Source organism: Megalops cyprinoides, chromosome 1 (assembly GCF_013368585.1).
Source record: "Megalops cyprinoides isolate fMegCyp1 chromosome 1, fMegCyp1.pri, whole genome shotgun sequence".
Lineage (NCBI taxonomy): Eukaryota > Metazoa > Chordata > Actinopteri > Elopiformes > Megalopidae > Megalops > Megalops cyprinoides.
The window spans coordinates 71,715,896-71,742,678 of record NC_050583.1 but is presented as its reverse complement, the minus strand read 5'-3'; the positions used below and the strand labels follow the sequence as shown (position 1 = coordinate 71,742,678).

The window sequence follows — 26,783 nt, the reverse complement described above, 5'->3', positions numbered from 1 at the left end:
AGTATGCAGGCGTTTAATGTTTGTCATTACATAATAACAACAGTCTTCGTGTTCGTAAAATATTTCCATATTGTGCACGTGTAAACGCAAAACCCTTGATCACAGCGACTGCAATAGTAAAATATAAGCCGAAACAAAAACAATATTACTCAGTGTTTTGTGATGAAGCCCGTGCTGTTGAGGGCCTACATAATGTTTCTTAAGAAGTACATAACGTACAGAGCAAGCCATGAAATATTCAGGATTGGGGAGAGTAACACAAGAAGGAAGATGACAAGCATGGTTCCTATAGTAGCTAATTTGCCACAGCTAGTTGTCTGTCTTTACTAACCGCCTGCACACGACCTATCCATCCACGTCATTTCGAAGAAGACCTAAATTCACCACGGAAGGCGGCTGGTGTAAGTGCGATAAAGTTCCAGTGTGGGCGAGCAAGTTCGATTATTAGTGTTATCTGAACAGTTGCACCACAACTCACCAAGACTTCATCTACCCGGAAATATATATTTTAGTACAGTTCAAGGTCAGATCTCAATTAAAACACAGAGGTAAGTGGCTAATATGTTTCTCTTAATTCAGATGTAGATTTGCCATGCATTGCCGTATTACAGTAGAAGCCGCTGGTGTAGTGTCAGTGCAATTTGCAAGGTAGGAAGCTATGCGGGGGAAGGAACCACTGAAAATGTAATTCGGAGTGTTGTCCACGGTGCAGATCAAGTTCCAGATTGACCTAGTTTGAGAAAACTACTGAATTCGTTCAGGATGCATGTTTCTTTATCGACGTTCCGGTTCCACCTGGCTTTTCTATTTTCAAATTAAGACGGCTTCTGATGTGTTCGTTTTGAGTTACGTACGGTCTCATCCGTACAGACTTATGTTAAGAGACGGTAATGTAATTTATCCGTGTTTCATACGTTTCGTGATGGACGTGAAACACCTACAAAAGTGGATCTCGGCATTTGGTCACTACCCTTTGCCACAGTGAGATGTTAGTGTCACACAAAATGAAGTAACAGAAATTTGTTTACAGAACCATTTGAGGTGAGGCATCTTGTTTTCGACGATTTACCCGCTAAATACGTTTGGCGTGCTAGTCGAGGTATCATTTGAGGGTGTCTTTTTTGACAGAAATGTTAGTGACAAAAGATTTAGCCCTAACAGAGGTCCCTTTCACTCTTGCTACGAGGGTCTTGTGAGTCTTCGAGAAAATTGGCGTCTGTAAGCTGAATTCATACCTCGATGTAACACCTAAAATCCCATAGTGGTGTGTCAGGTGTCAAGAATTACGGCAGTTGCTCTTCCGTGCAAACTGCGAGTGGATATAAAGCCTTCTTGGTATTTTATCCGATTCCTTTCTGCAACTGGGTTACAGACAAGTGTTTACCAATGGAAGTAAAAAAAAAAATGAGAGCCTTTGTCAAAAATAATTTTTCATTAACGCAGTACCTGCAATATAAAAGAACCACACCACTCCACGACGATTCTCATGAGCACTTTAATATTAAAGTGGAATTACAAAAGAAGGATGAAGCGGACTTTTAAGATTTGGATGCTACCCTACCGCGGAGCCGATCAGTACAAAGAACTTCCCCTGGAGCAATTTCCAACCTGAAATGTGGGTTCTGCTGAGCTTTGTATTTTTCAACATCATAACCTGCTGGGCTTGTTGTGCTTGCTCAGTGTGTGATCCAGGGATTTTTCGCAGGCTTTGGTTCTCCTGAGATACAGTTCCACTAGGCTCTGTGCTTTTAGAATGATTAGTTGTAATAGTTCAGACAGATGAAATTAGTGAAAGATTTTTCACAAACTGATCAAACACAGTTTGAATTTTGCTTATTCTCTACTGTTTCATAACTGGTCACGTGAGGCTTCCTCAAAATGTTACTAATGCTTTGGTAAGTCTGCAACGCTGCATGCATGGCCCTCCATTTTAAATACAACATTCAGTTCTGGCATGTAGTGGCCAACAGTGTCACCAGACGGGGTTTCAGCATTTAACTCCCATCGCCATATCACCACTATGAACAGATTTGCAAATACCAGTACAAATTTACAAATATTTCAATTGACGCATACATTTATTATTAAATGAGTGATTAGAGTAGTTACCAAGAATATTTATTTGTTTATTGCAAATTTAATTGCATGTTTATGAATTTCAACTGTGAAAGGTAATTTTGTTCAGATATACATTTGATAGTTTCACAGTTTTTTTGAAATAGCAAAAAAACATTGTCTTTTTTCAAATGTGTACTTATAAACATAGAATCTTGTCTGGAGCAGTCGTAAAATCTATCCCTATGTACAAATTCCAACATACTATCATACTAATTCCAAAATGTTTGTCAGATTATATTATAAAATAATATAAATATAATATAAAATGATACGGTATACAGCATGTAATTCACATACTGACTCTTACAGGGACTACAACTGAATTTTCCCCATTTCCACCATCTTTTCTCAAATATATGTTGTTGGTTGCCATTACTGTTATGGAGTACTTATAACATGTTCCTGTGTATCTATCCATCCATTTATGAATCTGTTACACATCTCCATCTGTACTACTTTCACATTATACAGTTGTAACATTATGAGGACAGCAAATTTCCTCTTTTAGGTTTTGTTTCAGTTTATAAATGCATAAGATTGTATAATATTTAGAGATCCTCTCATTGTATAGGTTTTAATTTTATCACAGTTTATCACAGAGGGCTTCTTGGCAAGTGCATCGTGTGTAGTGTCACTGAAAGACTTATTTTATTTTATTTTATTTATTTATTGTGAAAACTTGCAAAGCAGTGCATGTACCTCAGTGTGCTCCATGAAAGAAGTACTCTTGTAATGATGCTAATGAAGTAGGTAACAGTATGATATTGCTCTTGAAGAAATATAAGTACAAAAAATTAGTACAGCTGTATTTGTCCCTTTTCTGATGCATACTGAAACAAACCTATTTAGACTATGTCTTGGCTCTGCAAAGACTGACCCCTCCCCCTCTTAACGCTGTAGTAAATACCATTAAGGGATGGTAGAATACACCTTTGCTCTGTCTTAGTGAGCAAAAGTTTGTAAAAACAGAAGGTAGTGGCAGTAAAATATTGGCAGCTGTGGTGATAGCGATAGTAGTATATGCTTGGGCGCCTTAGGACAGCACTTACTGTGGCAGTGTTTTCACCAGCAGCACTATACTACAGGCATGGTACCAATAATTCAGTATTGATATGGTTACATGCCTAACCCTGTTGGATGTACGTTTTACAAAATGAGTTAATGTAGATGTAAACCCTGCTCCCTGCTTTACTCAAGCATTTGTGAGTTTTCTCTCAAGCATTCTGGTCATTTTGATCTATTACTGTGTAAATGCATTTTAAGTCCAGGTATTTCAAAGAGTGAGCTTCATGTCTATACTCATTAACATTTCATGTTGCCTACCAGTGATTTTACTTTTCAATTAGATCACCTCGGAAACAGACACATGACACTACAGAGCAGGCATATGGAGCCGTGTGTGTCCCTTTCTTTACCAGGTCATGTGACTGTTGCCTGTGTTCTGTACACAGGTCATTGAATTACAAGTAGGTAATATTAGTGTGCAGCAAGTAATAATGACTCATTGTATGTGCTTGAGAGTTGTGAGTGTGTCCTGGAATGATTTTCTGTGAGGGGAGGAATTAACTGTCAGCTTGTGTTGCATGTAATTATTAATTATAGTGTTTAATTTTAGTGTTTGGTCCTTTGTAGTTTGTTTCATGTCAGATGAATGGATTTGTTCAACTACTGTTTTGTTAACTGCAAAGAAGTAACTGTGCAGCTACTGACATTGTAGGTTGTATAATTGAATTTATGGAGAATGAAAAAGATAAAAATGTGCACCATACAGTTCTTATAAATCATGTAAGTGCATCTAATCAAGTATTCATTATCAAGAATGAAGATTTCTCCCCTCATAGGGTGTTTTTCTTTGTCTGACTTTGTGTGAGTTGTTTCAGCTGTGTGCAAAGGAAATGTGTAATCTTCTGAGAACAGGAAATCTGTGCAAACCAAGCATGAACATGTTCAAAAGAAAACTAAACTTCCTCTGCATGTTTTACTTTACCCATACAATTAATGGGGCCTAATAGTGGACACAATCTGTTCACTATTATGCAAAAGTTATATATAGGTATATATAACTATATATAAAGGTATATGATTCCAGTGCACAACTGAGAGGTCTGCTAGGTAGACATTTGAACATTAAGAGTATTACATCTAAAACTTCACCATAACTTCAACCTTTTTCTAGAAAATTAACTACAAATAGATTTGTCTGTCATGAAGACAAAAACAGTACTCATGTAGAATACCAAACAGGGTACAAATTCAACACTGAAGGCTAAGGCAAATTTCTTTACTGGTATTATAAAGAAGCAAAAGGGAAGGGAAAATCAAACAGATATGGGAGAACCATAACAAACGGACAAAGAAAGACTATGGTCAATGATGGAAAATGTTTACAGTTGGTGGTACATGGAACCACAACCCTAATGAGGTTGCTTCAGCATTCAACAGCTCTTTCATTGAGCCTGTCAGGGCCTTACAACTTTGGGAACAGAACTAAAGAGAGATCACCACTATGTCTAAACAGCCTTGTTTTTTAATATCATTGATGTCTCTGAACAGAAAATACATGACAGTTTATCTGGTTTTAAAAAGTTTGCAGAAGAAGTGGTAACTTTTCTGAACACAGAAATTGCCTCATTCCATCTAATACAATTCTGGTTCAGAAAACTTCGTTCAACAGAGGCTCGAAATTATTTTATTGATGAAATTAAATCAAAGCCTGATAAAGGTGGTGTGGTAGGAGCTGTGTTATTAGATCTAAGAAATGCTTTTGATACCGTAAATCATGTTCTCCTCTCTAAACTGTCATGTTTCACTTTCTCTGAAAGTACAATGAAATGGATGGAAATGGATTTAACAATGAGAAAGTAGTGTGTAAGGATTGTGACTAAAACATCCTCATTAATTGCGCTATTGGCATCCCCCACTGGTCAGTTTTACAACCACTTTTATTTAAGATTGTGACAGAGTGCTGTCACTACAGTTGAGTATGTGCTCTGGCTGCCATACCAATGAGCCTGGCTTTTTGGCATTGTGGTCAAAGTCGCATGGTTTGGTACCCTGTAGACCCAGGTTCAAGGCTGGGTGGGGTGACTGTTCTCACCTTTCGCTACAAAGATACATGTTAATGAGCTCCCCCAGTGTAGGTCCTGAGGTACAAACAGATGTATGCAGATGACAGTGATATCTTTGTGCATGCAAAGACAAGACAACAGGTAGCACATAAATTGACAAAGCTATCGATTATATCTCACCGTGGCTCACACAGTCCTGTATAACTCTAAATGTAAGCAAGGCTCCATCTATATACATCTCAGTTTGGAAGACGGAGGTTCATCAGCCTGATGTACTGTATTTGTTAAGGGTGAAAGGCTTCAGATTGTGTCATATTTTAAATATCTTGGATTTATTGATTCACAGTTGTCTTTTGAGAAGCATATAAAGAAGGTCACCAGCACAGTCAAATCTAATCTTAGGAATTTTAAATTTATTCAAAACCAGGTACCAACAGATGCTTCCCAGTTATATATGCATTTTATGATTTTGCCACATTTATCATACTTGGTTACTAGTTGGTTCCAACCATAATAACAGAGAAATAACACTGAGACAACTGTATAGATAGTAGGTTTTATCCAGGATGAAAAGTTGACAATATATTACCATTGCAATATTGTTAATAAATAAAATCTTCAAAATTTGATAATTTTGTACATTTTGTAAAGAAAGTTTTTGTCGATTCCTATCCCTTAGAGTCAGCATCATCCAATCGCCATTAAAGTTGATGCTGCAGTAAAACCTACAATGGTGCCTTTTAGAAAGTGCTTCAACTACAGGAAAGCTGATTGGGATGGTTTCACACAAGAACTAGATCAGAAAGTTAGGATGATTGTCCTAACTTCAAAGAAGTATGATAAGTTTGCTGAACTAGTAAAGAAGATCACTCGAAGACATATCCCATGAGGCTGTAGAGTTGAATACATCCCTGTACTTTCTAAAGAAAATGTTGAACTCTTTGACGACTATGTAGACATGTACCAGACTGATCCTTTCTCAGAGGAAACAACTGCCAAAGGCGAGGAAGTGATGGAAAGCATTTCTCAGCAAGAAACGCAAGAAAACCTGACATTCCTTGATTGAGTCAACGGACATGACACACAACAGCAAAAAAGCATGGTCAACCATCACAAAGCTTTGTGATGACCCAAAAGCAGCCCCTCAGCACCCAAGGGATTCTGCTAACCAAGTTGCCCACCAACTGCTTGTCAACAGTAGAAGTGGAAAGAGTAAGAAAAAGATCAAGCCGACCGCAAAAAGTAGAGTGATGACCCTGGTTTCACAAGACCCTTCACCATGGAAGAGCTGAGCATGGGCATCTCTTCACTTAAACCTGGCAAAGCTATTGGCTTGGATAACATCACAACTGAGCAGATCATGGACTTTGGTCCTGAGGCTAAGAACTGGCTTCTAAAACTATACAACTACCGCTTGAGATCCCATGAGCCACCCAAGATATGGAAGAAAGCTCATGTTCTCGCTCTGCTAAAGCTGGGTAAAGATCCATCAGTACCCAAGATCTACTGGCCCATCTCGCTACTGAGTCACACCTACAAGCTTCCTGAGCGCCTCATTCTTAACAGATTTGCTCGTGCCATCGATGAACACTTCATCCGCGAACAAGCAGGTTTCCGCTTGTTTAGTTGACAGAAATTAGCCTAACAACAGCACAGCATGAGCTAAGTTACTTTTTCAGAGAATGGCCTCCTGCTGATCTCTGCTAGCAATGTATAATTACATGGCTAATTGTGATCTGTTTCTACTTCAGGTAATGTTACTTTAAATACTGTCATAAAATGAAAAAAAAACAATAATATTTTTGAATTTAGAGTTCTTGCATTACTACATCCTCGGCATTGTAAAAAGGCATATATTTGAAAAGTATGTCTGTTGTCACCAACATTATTAGAGGTCCCAGTACTGACTTCTTACGCAAGATGAGTCTCTCCAATTACTTAAGCACCAGCTGAGGCAAGTTTAAAGATCTGGAACTGAGATTTGAACTTGTTCACTTATGATTTGCTTGGGTCTCAGCTAAGTCTGTGTCAATGACTATCCAGGTGTTCAATAACATCTGACAAAGTCACAGATGAAAGACTGTTGCAAGAATTAGAGATGTCTTGGAATTTTTATTTGAGTTTCCAAAAACATATATCTAAAGCTAGTGGCAACCATACCAAGACAGATCTTTGTGAACAATTAGTTAAGGGATGTTTTACAAACTATGTCCTCTGAAAAACACAAAAGGAGGAAGTTGTACCACCTGCATGACCCATGTTATTTTTCATTTGCATCAGCTTCCTGTTTTGCACTGTTGCACTGTTCCGAATAAACTACAGTTACGTGCACTCAGAGATGACACATGACAAATACACGATCACCGAGATGACATACATTTAAAAACACACACACATACACATATTGAATATTGAACTACTAGCAGATTAGCAGATTATAAAATTCTGAGACCATTTATTTTGCACAAATCAACCTTTACTAGCAATGATGGTCTGGATACAAACATAGATAGCTTGTGGTGGCTGGACAGACAGAATTGCAGAAATAGCAGATATTACAGTTCATATTTCAAATTTAAATGTCCAACTATAATATGCATAGATATGTTTGTGGCTGCTTTTAAGTTAACATTATTGTGATAATTTCCTTGTAAGATAATTATGATAATAATTTGTATTGTTTTGGCTACTATGGCCATTGGCTACTATGCATGTCTTGGTGTTCTTGCTAGGCTGTGTACTGTATCCAATGGGAAATTAATTTGAGAAGTGATGAAAAACATTTTTTTCAAAAAAAAAAAAACTTTAAAATTCTTTTTGCTTTTTCAGTGAAGGGTTCAGTGACAGTTTGCAACTTGTGCCTCTCAAAAACAAATCATTTGCTATGACGGTACACCAGGACTCAGTGCTATTTTTAATTTCAGATATTATAGATCAGTATTGTCATATATAAAGCTCAAATCAAATGATGAACACAACAAGGAGAAGCTTCAGGATAAACAATTGCACCACTTACAATGGAACTGTCTAGTGAATGTAAGCATGTCAGCCATGTGGATGTAGTTAAGTGCCACAGAGCAACGTGCAGCCTTGGAATTCCAATTCAAAGTCTCTTCAAACAATTTTCAAAGAGCCCAAGGTTACCATATTGAATACCACTAATCTGACTAATCATATGAATTTGCATGCCGCCATTGAGGGACAGATATAATAAAAGAGTATGTGTGCACTGCAGCGTGTAAAGTTCTGTACAAATACATATTCAGTTTACCAGTCTGGGTAAAATTTGCAGTTAAGAATAGATTGATATTTGGTGCAGCTGCAGTTTTCCATATGCATGTTGTAATGATGGCAGTGATTTGCCAACCATACAGAACATTTTACATGCAGTGGACTTACAAAGCCTACACACCCTTTCAAAATTTCTTGTTTTTGGTGTCTTGAAGGCTGAAGTTATAAGTGGAGTCATACTTATTTACACATTGTAACCAACAATATCTCAGTGAAAACCAAATGCCTCAAAAGGTGTTAGAAATGAAAAAACTTTGAAGGACTTTGTTGGGTAAGTCTGCACACCATTAAATTAATATTTGGTGGAAGCACCTTTTGGTCACATCTAGATTTTGCAATTTTCTCTCATTCTTCTTTTCAATAGAGTTCAAGTTCACTTCAATTGTGAGGGAACCACTTATGAACAGCTCTCTTAAGGTCAGTCCAAAGATTTTTAGTGGGGTTCTGACTGGGCCATTCCAGGACATTGATCTTCCTTTGTTTCATCCCTTCCTCTATGGATTTGGTTCTGTGCTTTGGGTCATTGTCACATTGAAAGGTGAAATTCTTCCCCATCTTCAACATTTTGCAGAAGGTAGCAGGTTTTTGTATTTTGCACTATTCATTTTCCCATCTATTCTCACCAGAGCTACTATCTCTTTCGTAGAGAAACAAGCCCACAGGATGATGCTGCCACCACCATGCTTGACAGGAGGGACTGTGATCTTAGGCTGATAGGCTATATTGGCTTCGTGCCAAACATTTCATTTGGAACTAAGCACAAGTCTCATCAGACCACAAGATCTTTTTCCACATAGCAACAGGAGATCCAAAGTATATGTTTGCATAATTCAGATGAGACTGGATATTCGTCTTTGTGATAAATGGCCTCCATCTTGCTACACTATCTCACTGTTCAGAATTGTGGAGAACACATGAAATGTGGTGGTTCCATATTTTATCCATTATAAAATATGGATATGGATTATGATTCTACTATATAAAATATATATTTAAGACCTTTGGTATATTTTAAAACCCTCCCCTGAACTGTCCCTGTGTTTCCCATATTTGTTTCTGTCAGAACTCAGGCAGGGACTCAAGCGCAGACAGAGGAGATGGATGCCAAAAACGGGTTTATTAATCCAAACAGGTAATCCACAAAACGAAGTCAGGGCAGGCAGAGTCAAAAACCGGGCAGACACGGCGACCAAAACCACAGGGCAAGAACGAGGAACGCAGTCAGGAAAAACAGGCAAAGTCCAAAACCAGAAAAACACAGCAAACATTCCACAAATCAGGTCCAGAAATCAAGTCAAGAAAAAACAGGCAAGGCAAAAGGAACCAACAGGCAAACCAGAACAGATGATGAGTAGCAAAACAGCAAACTGAGACAAACTGGCAAACAAGACAGAGACAAGCAGGGTAGATATAGGGCTAGGCTGATGAGGTGATGGGAAGCAGGTGTGCAGGCAGGCAGGTAGAGACAATCAGGTGGGCGGAGACAGGGTGGAGAGCGGGGCAGGGCTAGAACACAAGGAAAACAAAAGCACATGGACAGGGAAAAGAAAACAACCGGCTAAGACGCTGCAGTCATGACAGTTTTCTTATACTGGACCAAGACATACACTAATAAACAAGGAAATCTGCTGAGAAAACCTACAGGAGCAGCTGATTTTATCCTGAACAAATCAGCATCACTTCAGTTGGTCACAGGGTGAAGCCAGTTAGCTTTGGGGCGTGATTTCGATGATGAATGGTTATACCTGAGCACAATTACAAATTCCATTATAAAGGATGTGCAAATTGATGCAACCAAGGTGTTTTAGTTTTCTATTTTAAATTAATATTCTGAAATGTGTTGCTTTTTTTTTACTTTGATGTTGTGGGTTACCATGTCTAAATGAAAGTCGGGAAAGCCTGATTGGGTTTTCATTTCAAGCTTGTAGACATTTCTGCTTGCATTCCAACATTTACATATCAGAGACAGGTAGTGTGAAATTACTGCTGTTGCAACAGATCCAATCAGTAACAGCTGGTGTGAGGGGGGGAGGGAGACGGCAAGGCCAATGCACACAAATTTACGATTTCACGTCCGCGTTTGAGAAACGTATTTTTAAACTTCTGTATGTCAGTGAATTCTGGCTCTACACACATAAATTTGATATTATTTGAAATTGTATATCAAAACAGAGGACAACTTGTGCAGATTCTAACCATGTTTTCAGTTCAGTGCTGTGATGCCGATTTAAAAAAAATCGCTCTAATTTTACCCCATTCAAAACTATAGGCAAGAACAGTAGGAGTATTTCACTTCCGTGTATGAAGGGAGAGGAAGAGGAAGACAGCAAGCCCAATGCATACAAATTCAGGACTTCACTTCCATGTTTGAAAACCATGCATTTATAATTCTCCAAAATTCGCGCATACTCTCAATAATGCACACAGGCAACCACTCATCGCATTTTCTTCAGAAAATGCACACAAATCTAGTCTACAGATGCTCCTTCACACATTCAAATTAAAAATGTTGCAATGTACAGTACCTCTTACCTGTTCTGTATACAAGTGTTAGCCTATGCAAGATGCAACAGTGCTGTTTTCTATGCTTTTGATCTTCTTTATGCACCCTCTTTTGGAATTGCCAGTTGCACATTTGATTTACCTTACAGAAACAACCTCTACAGTCATACAGGAGCACTGAAGCACAATGAGTGCAGTCCTCTGATACACTTGCACACCACCAACTACTTTTTCAGTGCATCACAGTAAACTTGGTGCCAATTGGAGGATAGGCACTATTCCACTGATGCCTTCTTTGTCACTCACAAGTATTTGATGACTGAGAGTACCTAAGAGTTGGGAGATGAGACCCTTTTGACATACCCACCCCTACCTGGGCAGAACAAAGCCAGTCTGGTTTCTCTCTCCTTGTTATTGGTGGGTGGACAATGCTAATCCTTAAGAATGACTATTCTCTGTATTATTGGCTGTAACACATGTATAGTGAACTACTTTTTTGTTGGTACACCTCTGACTATCCTACGGTATATTTCTTAAACAGTTATTAATAACACAGAACTTTTTTGTGTGTAATCATACTTTTATAATCTTACATATTTTGGTGCTGTAATCAACTACATTTTTCTAATTACCTTTGAAAATATTTTGTGTTTACACATGTCCTCATAAGACCAAGACCAAGTGCTGTCCATTGCATATTGTTACACATGTGCCGCAAGCTGTAACAAAGGGTATTTCTACAGAGTGACTGCACAATTACCTGCTTTCCATAACTAGCCTTTAAGTCAATTGTTAAATTCATACTGACTGCAGCTACTCTGCACTCATATATGCTGGCAATATGCCTTTCGCTTTAATGTCTAATTCTGAGCATCTTCAGTTCTAAAAAATGACTAAATGAAAAAGTGCAGTTACGTGTACAAGCAAACTGCAACACAACTGTGTAAAATTACATCTTTGCAGTGTTCTTATAAAATTCTTAGACAATTCTTACAAAATCCTTAGAAAATTGCCAAAATAAAAGGGTGAAAGAAATTGTGTGCATGTAGCAATATCAAATTGAAAATGCAAAATGTTATACTGTATATTGTATTCAGTAAGTATAACATTCTATGTGATTTGATAAACTTGGCATAAAATAATTTGGAACCTGAAAGTACAGAATATTCAAAGGTTTCCCTTGGAGCTTCATAAAATATATTAATATCTTAATAGCATAAATTTTGCTTACTTACCTCAGTTATCTGGCTGAAAATGTGAGGCACAACTATCAAGAGATGTAAAATTTTGCATCATATACACACTGTATTGTGTGTTAGTTTGGGTGCTAATAGATGGGGACTCCCAAGTAGCTCAGTGGTTATGGTGCTCACCCTGAGCACACACTGAGCTCTACAGCCTGGGCTTGATCCCACCTGTGTCATTATCTGACAACTGCAAGCCCACAGCAGCAGAACAAATTGACCTTGCTCTGCTGAGGATTTAGGTGAGTATGGGCATAGATTGCTGGTCTCACCACCCTACGGCATCCTGCAATTCCTACGACACCTGCAAGTTGCTCCTCCAGCACACGCATTCTCTGCCATTGTGCACTGTGTGAATTGCAGTGTGAAAAATAGCTGCTGATTGCAAATGAATGTATCAGATAATTGCATTTGTCTCACCTCAGCACTCATTCACAAGTGTAGAGGGTGTCATGGTAAGACAGTCTTACTACACTGTTTATGTGCTGACAACAAAAATGGGGTTTTATGAAACCGAAAAAAAACCCCATAAAAATATACACCAAGAATTCTGCTGGTGCATCCATAGTAGCTCTTTAAATAGGAGTATGTTTTGCCAATATGTGCTCAATTTTTCTAATCTCAGTAAATTGCAAAATATCCTGCATGATAAACTTTTTGTCTTCACTGTATTTTTAATTATCATATTTGCTGTACCTTTATGCAGATAATTGTTTTGACTGTTGTTCTTTTCAGACATGACTTCCCAGGGCTGCCTCAGTCTCATCAAATACTGCCTGTTCCTGTTCAACCTACTATTTTTTGTAAGTATTGTAAATGAAAAAGTAGTGAAACTCAATGTATAGTATATTAAAACACATATTTCACGTCAGACAAAATATCTGTGTCAAACTGGATATATCATAGCCCAGACAAAATGTTGCACAAGTCAGGAGAAAATATAATAGTCGGATGTAATCTAATGGTGCGTTTCCACCAAGCAGTACAGTACAGTTCAGTTCGTTACGTAACGGTTTGGTACGGTAAACCCTGGTACGGCTTGTGTCTCCACTGCCAACTGTACCCTACTTAATAGGTGGGGCGTATGCTGGATGGTGATTGCTGCGTCAGCTAAGTAAGTAGCGTAACATCATAAAAATGTAACACGGCAGAGGCGGTTGATGAACTTTTGTGTTTGTAAACACGTTAACTCTCATTCGCGATTAATCTGGAAACTTTAACGCGTTAATGTTTTAATGCAAATTAATCATAATATCAAGTTTGACCACAACTTACTTCCGTAATTCCAGCACAGATATTTATCTGGCTGAATTACTGAAAGGCGTGGGAAACACAGATGTGCTGAACAGCAAATGTTGTTTTAACCCTTTCGCATGTAACTTATTTGTTATGGTATGTAGCGTGTGTGTTACCTTATAGGCTATGGTTCGCTATGTTTTCATTTGTGTTATTAAGTTTATTATAGATTTCAGTTAGCATTTGCTATATTTTCAGAGTTAAATCGCTGTTTCCTCAAATCCAAAATTAGCTAGAATTTCTTCAATCTAGTGTTCTAATCGCACCAGTTTTAGCATATGCGCTAAACAGCTAATCACACTGATGTGACCGTACACGTGAAAGGGTTAAAACGAAATTTGCCCTTCAGCACATCTGCGTTTCCCACGCCTTTCAGTAATTCAGCCAGGTAAATATCCGGTCAAACTTGTTGCGGTCAAACTTGATAATATGATTAATTTGCGTTAAAACATTAACGCGTTAAAGTTTCCAGATTACTCGTGAATGAGTGTTAACGTTGATAGTTTGTATTCACGTTGTCGCACGGAAGTGACGACTTTATTGACCAATCAACGGACGGCAGTGGGTGTAGCTCCAGCCTTTACAAACCATACCACTGTGCTTGGTACCCCAACAGAAGGGTACCAAAAACCAGTATGGTATGGTACACTTATTTTGGTACGGTTCGCAACTTTTGATGATGGAAACACAAATAACTGCGTACCATATTGTACTGTCGAACTGTACTGCACTGCTTGGTGGAAACGCACCATAAGCAACCTTGAGTGAAAGACAATCCACAACTGCTGCCTCAGGGATATGCTCTGAGGATATTCTGCATGTATAAGCACATGAAGAGCATGTATAAGCACATTTGTATGACATGTTGCAAGGAAAAAGATGTCAGGACACAGTCCACCCAGGGGCGTGTCTACGGGTGGGCTGGGGTGGGCATTGCCCACCCAGAAGAGTCGTTTACCCACCCTAAGAAAAATCAGTTAAATTAAACATTTAGCTTAATTCATATATGGCTTATCTTCGCTTTTATATTTCTCTAATGAATCATTGGTCATTTCAAATGTGTGACATAATGGAAGTGGAGGGGTCGAGAACTTTCAACAGTCATCAGCATAACCTTGTGTCAGAGCGCTTTCATTCAAACAAGAAAATGCTACCAGCTGGTTCTTGTGCGAGTCACCAACGTTTTGCATACTTTTGCCCGAAAGAAAACTTTTGAATTGTTCATAAAACTTTTGTTTTGCTATCTTTTTTTTCATTCGTAGTGTTGACTAGTGTTTAGTGGCATTTCTTAGGTTATAGCCTATAGCTACAGCTAACGCTTTCTTGACCAGTGTTAACGTTAACGCTGGTTTGTCGCTAGTTCCTTGCTGGTTTGTTTTAAAGTAACCTAGCAAGCTTACTTGGGCAGTTAAGTTTCAGTTTTAAGAATGCATAGATGGCTTATTCAAAAATGGTCTACCAAGACCACAGAGTTGTTGTTTCTGCCAACCTAGCCTTGCTTCAGTGTTGGCGGCACCTGACATTAAAAATACACGACCTGCCACCCCTGAATGCTTCCACTGTCAAAGACTTGGAATTGAATAATGATAAACCTTCCCAGCCAATTTTGGCGAGTTACCCTAAATGTATGTTTGGCCAGAAGACAAGATGCTTTAGCGCGAGCTGGTACCAGTCTCGACCGCAGCTGGAGTATTCAGCACAGCGTAATGCAGTTTTCTGTTTTCCGTGTCGCATGGTGCCGTGATAAGGAGGACATATTCACCAAGCGTGGCTTCACAAATTGGAAACGTGCCCTTGACCAAGACAGTGGCTTCCAAAAACATGCATCCAGTGTCTCATGTGCGGGCTATGTCTGCTTGGCAAGAATATTAGCACAGAAATGGCTACTGGTGAAAGTGTCGCATATCTGGTAGGGCAAAGTCAGGTCGAAAAAACCAAATATTACGTTAAAAGCATTGGCGGGTTCTCGCGGTAAACAAACTTGCTTTCCATGGGCATATCAGTCAGGGAGAGGGAGAAAGTTTCTTTTTGTGTTATATATCTTTGCCTTAGGAGCCTATAGACTACACCAGTTGAGAATTTGTTTTATTTCAGATTTCTTTTTTTCAGTGTTCCAAAAGAAAACACAAGGCTATCTTACATCCAGTGGTGGCTGGTGAGCTGGAAACAGGGGAAGCTGAAACATTACCTTTACATCTATCATTACTTTCAACCTGTTCCCCTTTATCTTCCTTGATTAACAATAAAAAATAATTCACAGAATAATTGACACCAATCGCATAAATGGAGTAAATGATTATGGCCGTGAAACAGCGCAGATTGTCTGTAGTTTGTGTGTGTCAGGGCTCAGGCAAGGACTCAGGCGCGGACCACGGGAGCTTCGGGTTCCAAGCGTCTTTATTGAAATCGTCAGGCAGAATAGCGAGTCAAAACAGGCAGGGTCAAAACCGGTAGAGCAGTCCGTGGGCAAAACCAGGGCCAGGAACAGGAACAGGCAGAGTCAGAAACCAGGCAGGCAGACAATCAGGCAATCGGGGCAAAGCGGCAGGCAAAAACGAGGTCTGGATGCGGGCAGGGTCGAGAACGGGAAAAACATGCAGACAGAAACAACAGCAGGGACGTAACAGGTGCTACACACTGTGACGAACTAGCAACAAGACAGAGACACGCAGGGAAGATATAGGGCTGGGGTGACGAGAAGATGGGATGCAGGTGGGCAGGGAGGCAGGTGCAGGCGATGAGGCAATCAGGCGGGCGGAAACCAGGCGGGGAGCGGGGCAGGGCTAGAACACAAGGAAAACAAAAGCACATGGACAGGGGAAAACAAAAACACCACAGCTAAGAGGGCGAAGCACTGACAGTAACCTCCCCCCCCCGGATGCCCCCAGGTGTCACAGCGGGTTCGCCAGGGTGCCTGCGGTAGAAGTCCCGGATCAGGGCAGGATCCAGGATGTCCCTGGCAGGGACCCAGCACCTCTCTTCGTGACCATAGCCCTCCCAGTCCACCAGATATGGGAGACCATGCCCCCGACGCTGAACTTTCAGCAGGCGGCGCACCGTGTATGCCTCTGATCCGTCGATCAGGCAGGGTGGTGGAGGAGCCCGGGGAGCAGGGCAGAGTGGACTGCGGACAACGGGCTTGATCTTGGAGACATGGAAAGTAGGGTGGATGTGGTGGAGAGAGGGCCGGAGTTTCAGTCGGAGTGCTGCGGGAATGATCACCTTGGCAATGGGAAAGGGGCCGATGAAGCAGGGAGCCAGCTTGCGGGATTCCACCTTCAGGACCTTCAGGGGAAGGTCCCGAGTGGAGAGCCACACTCAATGACCCTGGCGATAGCGGGGGGCTTTGGTGCGGTGACGGTCGGCGAAACGCTTTATCTGAGCCGAGGAGCGGGGCAGCACAAGCTGTGCGTGTCTCCAGGTGCGGCGGCAGCGCCAGACAAACGCCGTCGCCGAGGGGACGCCGACCTCCTCCTCCAGGAGGAACAGGGGAGGCTGGTAGCCTACACAGCACTGGAAGAGGGACAGCCCCGTGGATGCAGAGGGTGAGTTTATGGCGTATTCCACCCAGGGAAGATGCTGGCTCCACGCCGTGGGCTCCTGGGAGGTCAGGCAACGTAGCACCGTCTCCAACTGCTGGTTAGCCCACTCGGTCTGGCCGTTCGACTGGGGGTGGAAGCCGGAGGACAAGCTGACTGTGGCACCCAGTAGCCTGCAAAAAGCCCTCCAGAAGTGAGATGTGAACTGGGGACCTCGGTCAGACACCATGTCGGTGGGCAGACCATGCAGACAAAATACGTGGTGTATGAGTAGCTGAGCCATCTCCTTGGCGGAGGGTAATTTGTGCAGCGGAACAAAGTGAACAGCCTTGGAAAACCGATCGACAAGGGTGAGGATGGTGGTGTTACCGTCAGATGGGGACATGCCGAGAGGTGATGGGAGAAGTAAGCGTAGGAGTGGAGCTTCTACGCTTCTGAGTGGGGGGCCGTCCTGTCCAAGCGCAGTGACAGGACGGCCCCCACTCCCACGTCCGAGGCGTACACCTCCACCATGAACTGCCGGGCAAGATCTGGTTGGGTCAGGACAGGCGCAGAGGAGAAGCAAGCCTTCAGGTCGCGGAAGGCTTCTTTGGCTGCCGGGGACCAGGAGAACACCCTGTTGACAGAGGGGAGCTGCTACCGTGCTATAGTTACGGATGAAGCAACGGTAGAAGTTAGCGAAGCAGAGGAAGCGCTTCAGTTCCCGGCGGGAGGTGGGGCGATGCCACCCCTCCACCGCTCGGACCTTCTGCTGGTCCATCTGGATGCTCCCTGCCATGATGATGAAGCCCAGGAAGGAGATGGTGCTCTGGTGGAATTCACACTTCTCTGCCTTCACGTACAGGTGGTTCTCCAGCAAGCGTATTAGGGCAGGGAGCGGGAATAGATCACTATGTCATCCAGGTAGACAAACACGTACCGGTTCAGCATGTCCTGAAGGACATCGTTGACCAGGGACTGAAACACGGCCTGGGAATTCGTCAACCCGAACAGCATGACCAGGTACTCGTAGTGACCTGACGGGGTGTTGAAAGCCGTCTTCCACTCATCCCCCCGCAGCGGGACGCAGGGCAGATGCAGCCGGGCCGCCAGGTCGGCATCGATGAAGCTGCCGTCGGCTCCTGAGTCAATCAGAACGGAGACCGCATGTGGCTGATCCCCGACGAGCAGCGTGGCCAAAAACAGAGGACGGACTTCAGGGGACTGGTGTAAGGGGGTGACGCTCACCTGTAATCCCCTCGCTACGGGTGAGCGCCGGCTTTTGCTGGGCAGGTTGCCACAAAATGGCCAGGCTTCCCGCAGTACAGGCAGGACCTGGTGCTAATCCTCCTCTGTCGCTTGGCGGGGGACAGGCGAGTACGGTCAACCTGCATCGGCTCCGGGGAGGCAGGTGGCAGAGATGCCGGGCTCCGTGCAGCCGGCATGGGGGGATGCTCCTGGGCAGGGCTAAGCGGTCCGCTGGCACCTCTCTCCCTGCAACGATGCGACAGGAGCTGGTCCACTTGGATGGCCAGGTCCACCAAGGCATCAAAGCTGGCCGGCTGACCAGCTCATCCTTGATGGGCTCTGAGAGGCCATGGAGGAAGGCGTCATACTGCGCCTCCCTATTCCACCCGCTAGTGGCGGCCAGGGTGCGGAAATCGATAGCCAAATCTGAGACCGACCGGCGCCCCTGGAGGATTAGCAGCAACTCCCTGGCAGCCTCGCGACCATGCCTGGAGCAGTTGAACACCTTCTTCAGTTCCTTGGTGAAGGCCACGTAGGAATGGCAGAAAGGGGCGCCGGCATCCCAGACCACAGTGCCCTACTCCCTGGCACGACCCGTCAGCAGGGTGATAACATATGCGATCCTCACCCAGTCTGTGGGAAACGTGGAGGGTTGGAGCTCAAAAACCAGGGAGCACTGGGAGAGAAACGACCTGCAGGTTCCCGGATCCCCCGCATACGATTCAGTGGCAATCGGGGCTCCCGGCTCCAGGGTGCCAGCGGGACAGGCAGGGAGGCTGCTGCAGGTGGTGAGGGGCAGTTCTCCTGGCTCAGCTGCAGTTGCTGCAGCTGGGAAGTAATGCCGGCGATGCTGGTGGCGAAACTTTCCAGGGACCGGCTGATGGCATCCAGCTGGCTCTGATGCCCCCTCAACATCGCACCTTGTAGCTCCAGCGCTGCTTTCAGCTGAGGGAGGTCCACTGAGTCCATGAGGGCTAGTTTGCACTGTCAGGGCTGTGTGCTTGCGAAAGCTACAACGGGAAATTGTTTAATTAACAAGGATGGCATTTATTGATTTAAATTACATTAAATGCTCATGACACATCACAGCTTTTGTGAGGTCTGTGTTCTAAACGTTATTGTACATTGCACTCAACCTAACCTAAAAGTTTATTCTCAGTACTTTAAATCAATCTAACTAAATTTAGCTCCGTTTTGTAATTTGAATTTTGTAACACAAGAAAGCTATAATATGAAACATTTAAGAGAAAGCTTTGGGATTACTTGCCACTTAATTGTTCAAATTGCCATCCTTGTTAATTAAACAACCTCATGTTGCCGCTTTCGCAATAGTGCACAAACTACAGACAATCTGCGCTGTTTCGCGAGCATAATCATTTACTCCATTTACACGTTGGTGTCAATTATTCTGTGAATTATTTGTTTTATTGTTAATCAAGGAGGATAAAGGGGAACAGGTTGAAAGTAATGATAGATTTAAAGGTAATGTTTCAGCTTCCCCTGTTTCCAGCTCACCAGCCGCCACTGCTTACTGATATTCTTGTCTTACTAGGCTTGAAAATGACAGCCTGTAATTCTGCATTAAGTTTGCTAGTACTGCACTCTGATCCTTCATTTCTGTAAATTTTGTGTCTATAAAACTATATTAATAACTGCAATTACAGTATAAATAAAAATAATCAGCAATTGTAATAATTTTTGTCATGTGGGAATAGCATGACCGTAGGTGCATTTACTATTGTATATGTGGGCCTACAGTTTTTATCAGAGTATTTCTGAATGAAAAGTAACCTGCGTTGTACAGGCAGAAAGAGAGGTTTTTGAATTGTGGCTCTTTTCATATTACATATTGCCCACCCCACATATCCAAATGCCCACCCCAGGATGACATGCTAGTAACACCACTGAGTCCATCACCTAACTAACATGGTAGAGTTGAAAGGGGGTACAACTTAAGAATAAATGCACTCTATACTGCTTCCTGCTCACAAGGCAGCTAAATGAGACATGTACAAACACACTGCAACAAACTGCCAACAAGACAGAGACAAACAGGGTTGATATAGGGCTGGGCTGATCAGATGATGGGAAGCAGGTATGCAGGCAGGTGGAGACGATCAAGTGATCAGGCGGGCGGAGACAGGGTGGAGAGCGGGGCAGGGCTGGAACACAAGGAAAAACAATAAACAAAAGCACATGGGCCACAATGACAGATGGGGAGAACACAAAACAATAGCTAGGGGGCCGGAGTACTGACAATCCTCTCTGAACTACGGTCTAAGGTCAACAGCTCGCAGACTGGATATTGAAGGCTGCTGCTGTGAATTTTAATGCTGCTCATAATTATGTGTGAAAAATAGAGACCAACTTACAGGACACTTATCTTAGTAATGTTAGCTATATTGTGAAAGGGCATGTATAATTTAATGCTTAAAGCAAACCGAGGTAAGGAGTATGTAAGGAGCCCACATCTTAGCACTACTCTGTGATGTTAACATGAAAAAACAATGTCTCAGATGCCTGCTGGTATTGTTAGGTAGCCCATTCACTAGCTAGCTAGCTAGTAAATCCAGCAGCATAGCGTGAACGCATTGTTTTTCCACACTGGATTCTCTTAAGAAAACTGAAAACAATTGCTACACTGGCCTTATAGGTAAATGAACGAAATGAGTTTCCTGAAATAACTTAGCTATGAAATAGCTGCCCCCACATTGCTACTGCTTGTGTGAACGTGTGAATGGTCATTCAAATTTCAATTCAAAAGGTATGTTGTCAGGCATGTTTTTGGCTTGACAAAATTTGGCTGTGGGGTTCAGCTAAACCAGTTGTTGGTTGAGAATATTTTTTGTAGTATCTTACCTACAGTAAATAGCCTAAGCGGATTTGATGGGCTTTGTATTGTTGCCCATTTCAGGCTAAAACAGTATACATATAATGTAGATTTCTTATCACACCATTTCTATGCTTACATTCACCTTAATGCACATCTCATTTTCTTTTCAGCTGCATCATTCAAATGTAATGCTGTCAGCAAAAAGCCAACAAATTTTCAAACAAGACAGTGCAAAATACACTATATGGACAAAAGTATTTGGCCACACCTGTTTTTCAGGGTTTGGGCTAGGCCCCTTATTTCCAGTGAAGGGCAATCTTAATGCTTCAGCATACCAAGACATTTTGGACAATGCTATGCGTCCAACTTTGTGGCAACAGTTTGGGGAAGGCCCTTTTCTATTCCAACATGACTGTGCCCCAGTGCACAAAGCAAGGACTATAAAGACATGGTTTGATGAGTTTGTGTGGAAGAACTTGACTGGCCTGCACAGAGCCCTGACCTCAACCCCATCGAGCACCTTTGGGATGAACTGGAACGGAGATTGCGAGCCAGGCCTTCTCATCCAACATCGGTGCCTGACCTCATAAATGCTCTACAGAATGAATGGGCACAAATTCCCAGAGAAACACTCCAAACACTGCTATCAATAAATATTGACAGCAAAAACAATAATCTGTAGGTGAAGTTAGAAAAACAAAACCAATACATACACCAATTATTAATCAAAAGTACTTAGATGATTATGTTATTTCCTACAGATTGATTTAAGGTACTTATCTGCTGTCTCTCCATTTCAACAGTGCTTGACAGTAATAGGAAACATCATGACAGGAAAGGGTGCGATTGAAAATGTGTTAAAAGTGTGAAAAGCCCACTCACTTCAAGATTTTTTGACTGCAGATTTTTCAACCAGCACTGTGAGCATTATAAGAACATATGATGACGAGAACAGGCCATTCGGCCCAACTAAGCTCGCCATTTCTTAATTAAAGAGTATCCAAAACTGCATCAAGTCTGGACTTGAACACAGCAAGAGTCTCTGCCTCAACTACATGACCTGGCAACCTATTCCATGTATTGATAACTCTTTGTGTAAAATAATATTTCCTTATATCAGTGCGGAACTTACTCTTAACTAGTTTCCATTTATGTCCTCTTGTTTTACAGACTGAACTCACCCTAAAGAATCTATTATAGGTCACCTTATTGATTCCTTTTATAAATTTAAATACCTCAATTAAATCAGCCTCCTCTCGCTTAGTCTAAATAGGTTAAGTAACTTGAGTCTTTCCTCGTAGCTTTTATATTTCATGCCAGGAATTAATTTAGTTGCCCTTCTTTGAACCTTTTCTGGAGCGTCGATGTCTTTTTTATAGTGCGGTGCCCAGAACTGCACACAGTATTCCAGGTGCGGTCTGACTAAGGCATTGTATAATTTCAATATAACCTCTTTAGATTTATACTCAATACTTTTGGCTATATATCCCAGCATCCTGTTGGCCTTTTTTACTGCTACAGCACACTACCTAGATCCAGTTAAGCTTGGGTCAACTATTACTCCCAAGCATTTTTCAAATTGAGCACATTCTAGTTTTTTTCCACCCATGAAGTAGTCCTGTCTAAGGTTCTTATTTCCCACATGCAAGACTTTACATTAAAGTCTATTACACTAAAGTCTTTAAATTAAAGCTAAATTGAATGTCATCTGCCAGGTATCTGCCCACTTTTGGATGCTGTTTAGGTCTTCCTGTATTACCTTAGTTGATTCTATACTGTTGGCTAGACCCCCTAGTTTTGTGTCATCTGCAAATTTTACTATTTTACTACTAACCTCTGCATCAAGATCATTTATGTATATAAGAAATAGCAAAGGCCCCAACACCGATCCCTGCGGGAGTCCACTTCGTATAGGACCCTGCTCTGATACAATTCCTCCCACAGTTACAGTCTGCTTTCTATTAGACAACCAACTTCGAACCCACTCAGTGTTAGCTCCTGTAATTCCTGCAGATTTCATTTTCAATATGAGTCTCTCGTGCCGAACTTTGTCAAATGCCTTTTGAAAGTCCAAATAGATAATATCATAAGCTTGGTTTGAGTCCAGACATGCTGTAGCTTCCTCAAAGAAGTCCAGGAGGTTTGTTAAACATCATTTGATATTATAATGTCAAATGAGTGAGATTTTGGTATTGTTACATCCCTAGAATACACTGAGCATGTTCTTCTAGATCAGGTTAGTTTCAGTCTCAATTGCCAATTAATGTAAACATTATTTTAAGCTAATACTCCTGTTATCTTGTGCTTCACAACTATAGTTTGTAGCTTTTTACATAATTTTGTAAGCTGCATTAGTTTGTTTATTGTTTGCTTCCAGCATAGTTTTATTGCTTTGATAATAAGCCGGCATGGTAGTTTCGGTTGCAGCGCTATTTAATTACAGGCTGATTGAGCCCTCATCTCTTACCTCTTCCTCTTTTTCCTCCCTCCCACTTGCCACCTCTCCTCTCCCTAAAATCCCCCCACTTTCAGATGTTGATGTTGCTCATCTGTTTACATCACATCGACCCACTACCTGTGCCGTGGACCCCATTCCCTCACCTCTTCTGCAGACCATCATTCCCAGTCCTCTTCCTTTCATCACTGGTCTGATCAATTTGCCACTCTCTATGGGCAGTGTGCCAGCAGACTTCAAGGAGGTGCAAGTCACACCCCTGCTGAAGAAAAGGACTCTGGACCCATCTGCTGTCCAGAACTATCGACCAGTCTCTCTCCTTCCCTTTCTGTTTAAAACAGAAACTGTCCTCCTTTCTCTCCCAGAACAAACTTCTTGACCCTTTTCAATCTGGCTTCAGGCTGCCAGAGACTGCTCTATTCTCCATTACTAGGGCTCTTCAATCAGCCAGAGCTTCCTTCCACTCCTCAGTCTTGATTATTCTAGACCAGGAGTCTCCAACATGTCGCTCGCGAGCTACTGGTAGCTCGCTGCCTATTTTTGAGTAGCTCGCCAAAAGGTTCAAAGATTGCCTACAAAAAAATCTGACAACAAGTAAATGCACTCTGGAAACCTCTTCTCATTTCAATCCAATCAAATACGCAGATGTCCCACCCCCCTCCAACACAAAATGATATCAGCTGTCAATCAAATAAGTTACGCTACTCTCAAGTTTGTCAACACATTGTCATGTCGGTTATGCTGTAGGCTAGCTACTGAGGTAGCTACTGAGTTAAAGCAAGGGGTTCGGTGGTGTTAGCAAGCTAGTTTAGCTTATAAAATAGCCAGATTTATGATAACATACTATTTCCATGAGGAATGGGAACGCAAGTTTTTTTTTTCCACAAATGTGAAGGACAAGTGCGTGTGCCTCATCTGCAGTATCAGCTTTTCAGTCGGTAAAAGATGCAACGTTCAGCGCCACTTCAGGGACATTCTAAAACTCTTAACGTGAAAAGGCTTAACGTGGCTTAATGTTCCAAAATAGCGTCCAGTGATCACCAAATTTGTCTGACATCTCATGTCACAAACACGTAGTAATGTTTTCTATGACTTTGATGTGAATTTAATATGTTTTGATATATTATGTGAGCTTGACACATTGAAATTTGAAACATATGGATACAGAACATACATTTTACATGCTGTTGATGTTTTTTATCCAAAATGTGAGCTTTGGATATTGACATTTGATACATGTATATACAAAAAGTAGCTTAATTCAGCTGGTTAATGTGAGTGTTTTGATACGTTATGTGAATAAGCGTGAGTAATAACACAAGTAGCTCTCAGCCATTTTCATTTTTTCAAAGTAGCTCTCAGATGAAAAAGGTAGACCCCTGTTCTAGACCTTTCTGCAGCCTTTTGACACAGTGGACTACACTCTACTTCTATCTACTCTGGCTACATTGGGAATCATTAACATCGCTCTCCTTTGGGTTGAATCCTATCTCTCTTGATGCTCTTTCAGGGCGTTTTCAACTTAGCTTGCCTGAAAGACCTTTCACAGTGGATGGTGGACCACTGCTGAAGCTGAACATGGCTAAAACTGAGATGCTTGAGAGCCGACTGTCCTTCTCCTCTCAGGTTGCAGCAGTGAGTCAGGTGTGCAGATTTTTCTTGTACAACATCTGAAGATTCGTGCCTACCTCACTACATATTCAACACAGCTGCTAGTTCAGGCCTGGTTCTCTCATGCCTGGACTACTGTAACTCTCTTTGCTTGCCTTCCTGCCTGCGCAATCAAACCTCTACAACTAATCCACAATGCAGCTGCACGACTTGAATACAATCCACCTAAACGTTGGCCGTGTCCCAATATGAAGTCAGCTGCCTTAGAAGGCAGCATTTGAAGGGAGCATTTTCACTATTTTCACAATTTTGCGGACTTGCTCTTTGCAAGCATGTCCCACACCAAAGTCATCATAAAATGTGCCCTTCTAAGGTGCCTTATTTCAGTTAAATTTGAAGGCAGCATCCGATGTATCCTTCGCCAGGTAGGGTATCCCATAGGTCTTTGCGATTACCTCAAGCTTCTCAACTTCTGTTGAATGCCGTCTTGCCGTCTGAAAACACCACAGCGGTAGATGCGGTGGTAGTAGAGGAGCTCATTATAAATGTCCATATACAGTGAACTCAATAATTTGTTGTGGTTATATCTAAAAAAAATACATTGCAATTATTTAATACACTGGAATAATGTACGTAATGTTTTTAAGCCTCGGTGAGCTTTCCGTGAGCAAGCTAGCTAGTAATCACATTACGTTCCAATAGAACAAGCTAGCTATCTAGCTAACGTAGCGGTAGTTTGATTGCCCATCCAACAAAGGTGAAGTCTTTTACAGATACTGAAATACTTAACATGATAATCTGATTAAATTGAAAAAAAGTAACTGATCTTGTCACAACTCAGGCAGGGACTCAAGCGCAGACAGCGGAATGGGGTGCACCAAGCGAAGTATAATAAGCCGATACGGGGAATCCAGAAAACGAACTCAAAAACAGGCGAAGTCGGAAAACCAGAAAAAACACGGCTAACAGTACCAAACAGATCCAAAAACACGGTCGAGGGAAACAGGCAAGATCGGGAAAACAGGCTGGCAGGCAGAACAGGAAAAATAGCTTGTAGCGAAACAGATAACTGAGACGAACTAGCAACGAGACAAGAAACAAACGGGGAATATATAGGGCAAGGCAGATGACAAGATGGGATGCAGGTGTGCAGGCAGGCAGGTAGAGACAATCAGGTGGGCGGAGAACGGGGCAGGGCTAGAACACAAGGAAAAACAAAAGCACATGGACAGGGAAAAGAAAACAACCGGCTAAGACGCCGCAGTCATGACAGATCTAGTGGTTAGTTCTTTAGTTACACAAACGTAAAACTAATTCTCCCTGCAGGGACGTGAACAATCTATGATGTCATCCTGCCTTCAAAGTGTGTCCCGATTTTGTTGCCTTTTGAGGTCCCTTTTCCGTTAGGATGCTACCCTATAAGGGAACTCACTTCTAGGGATGCAGGCAGCAGGCAGCTGACTTATTGGGACACAGTCATTGTCAAGTTACTCCCCCCCCTCACCTCACTTTATTGGCTTCCTGTTATCACTCACATCAAGTTCAAAACCTTGGTGCTAGCATACAGGACAGTGAATGGGGCAGCTCCCTCATGCCTAT

The 26,783-nt window shown here is 42.0% G+C and overlaps 1 protein-coding gene across 1 annotated transcript in view; it reads left to right on the top strand.

Moving 5' to 3' along the window:
* The first annotated feature begins 311 nt into the window (after positions 1–311).
* cd37 (CD37 molecule) overlaps positions 312–26,783 on the top strand; it is a 55,176-nt gene continuing 28,704 nt past the window's right edge. The window contains exons 1-2 of the mRNA XM_036520752.1: positions 312–548; positions 12,959–13,026. Of these exons, the coding sequence (XP_036376645.1) occupies positions 12,961–13,026 (66 nt within the window). The 5' untranslated portion in view covers positions 312–548; positions 12,959–12,960. The remainder of the gene's footprint in view (positions 549–12,958; positions 13,027–26,783) is intronic.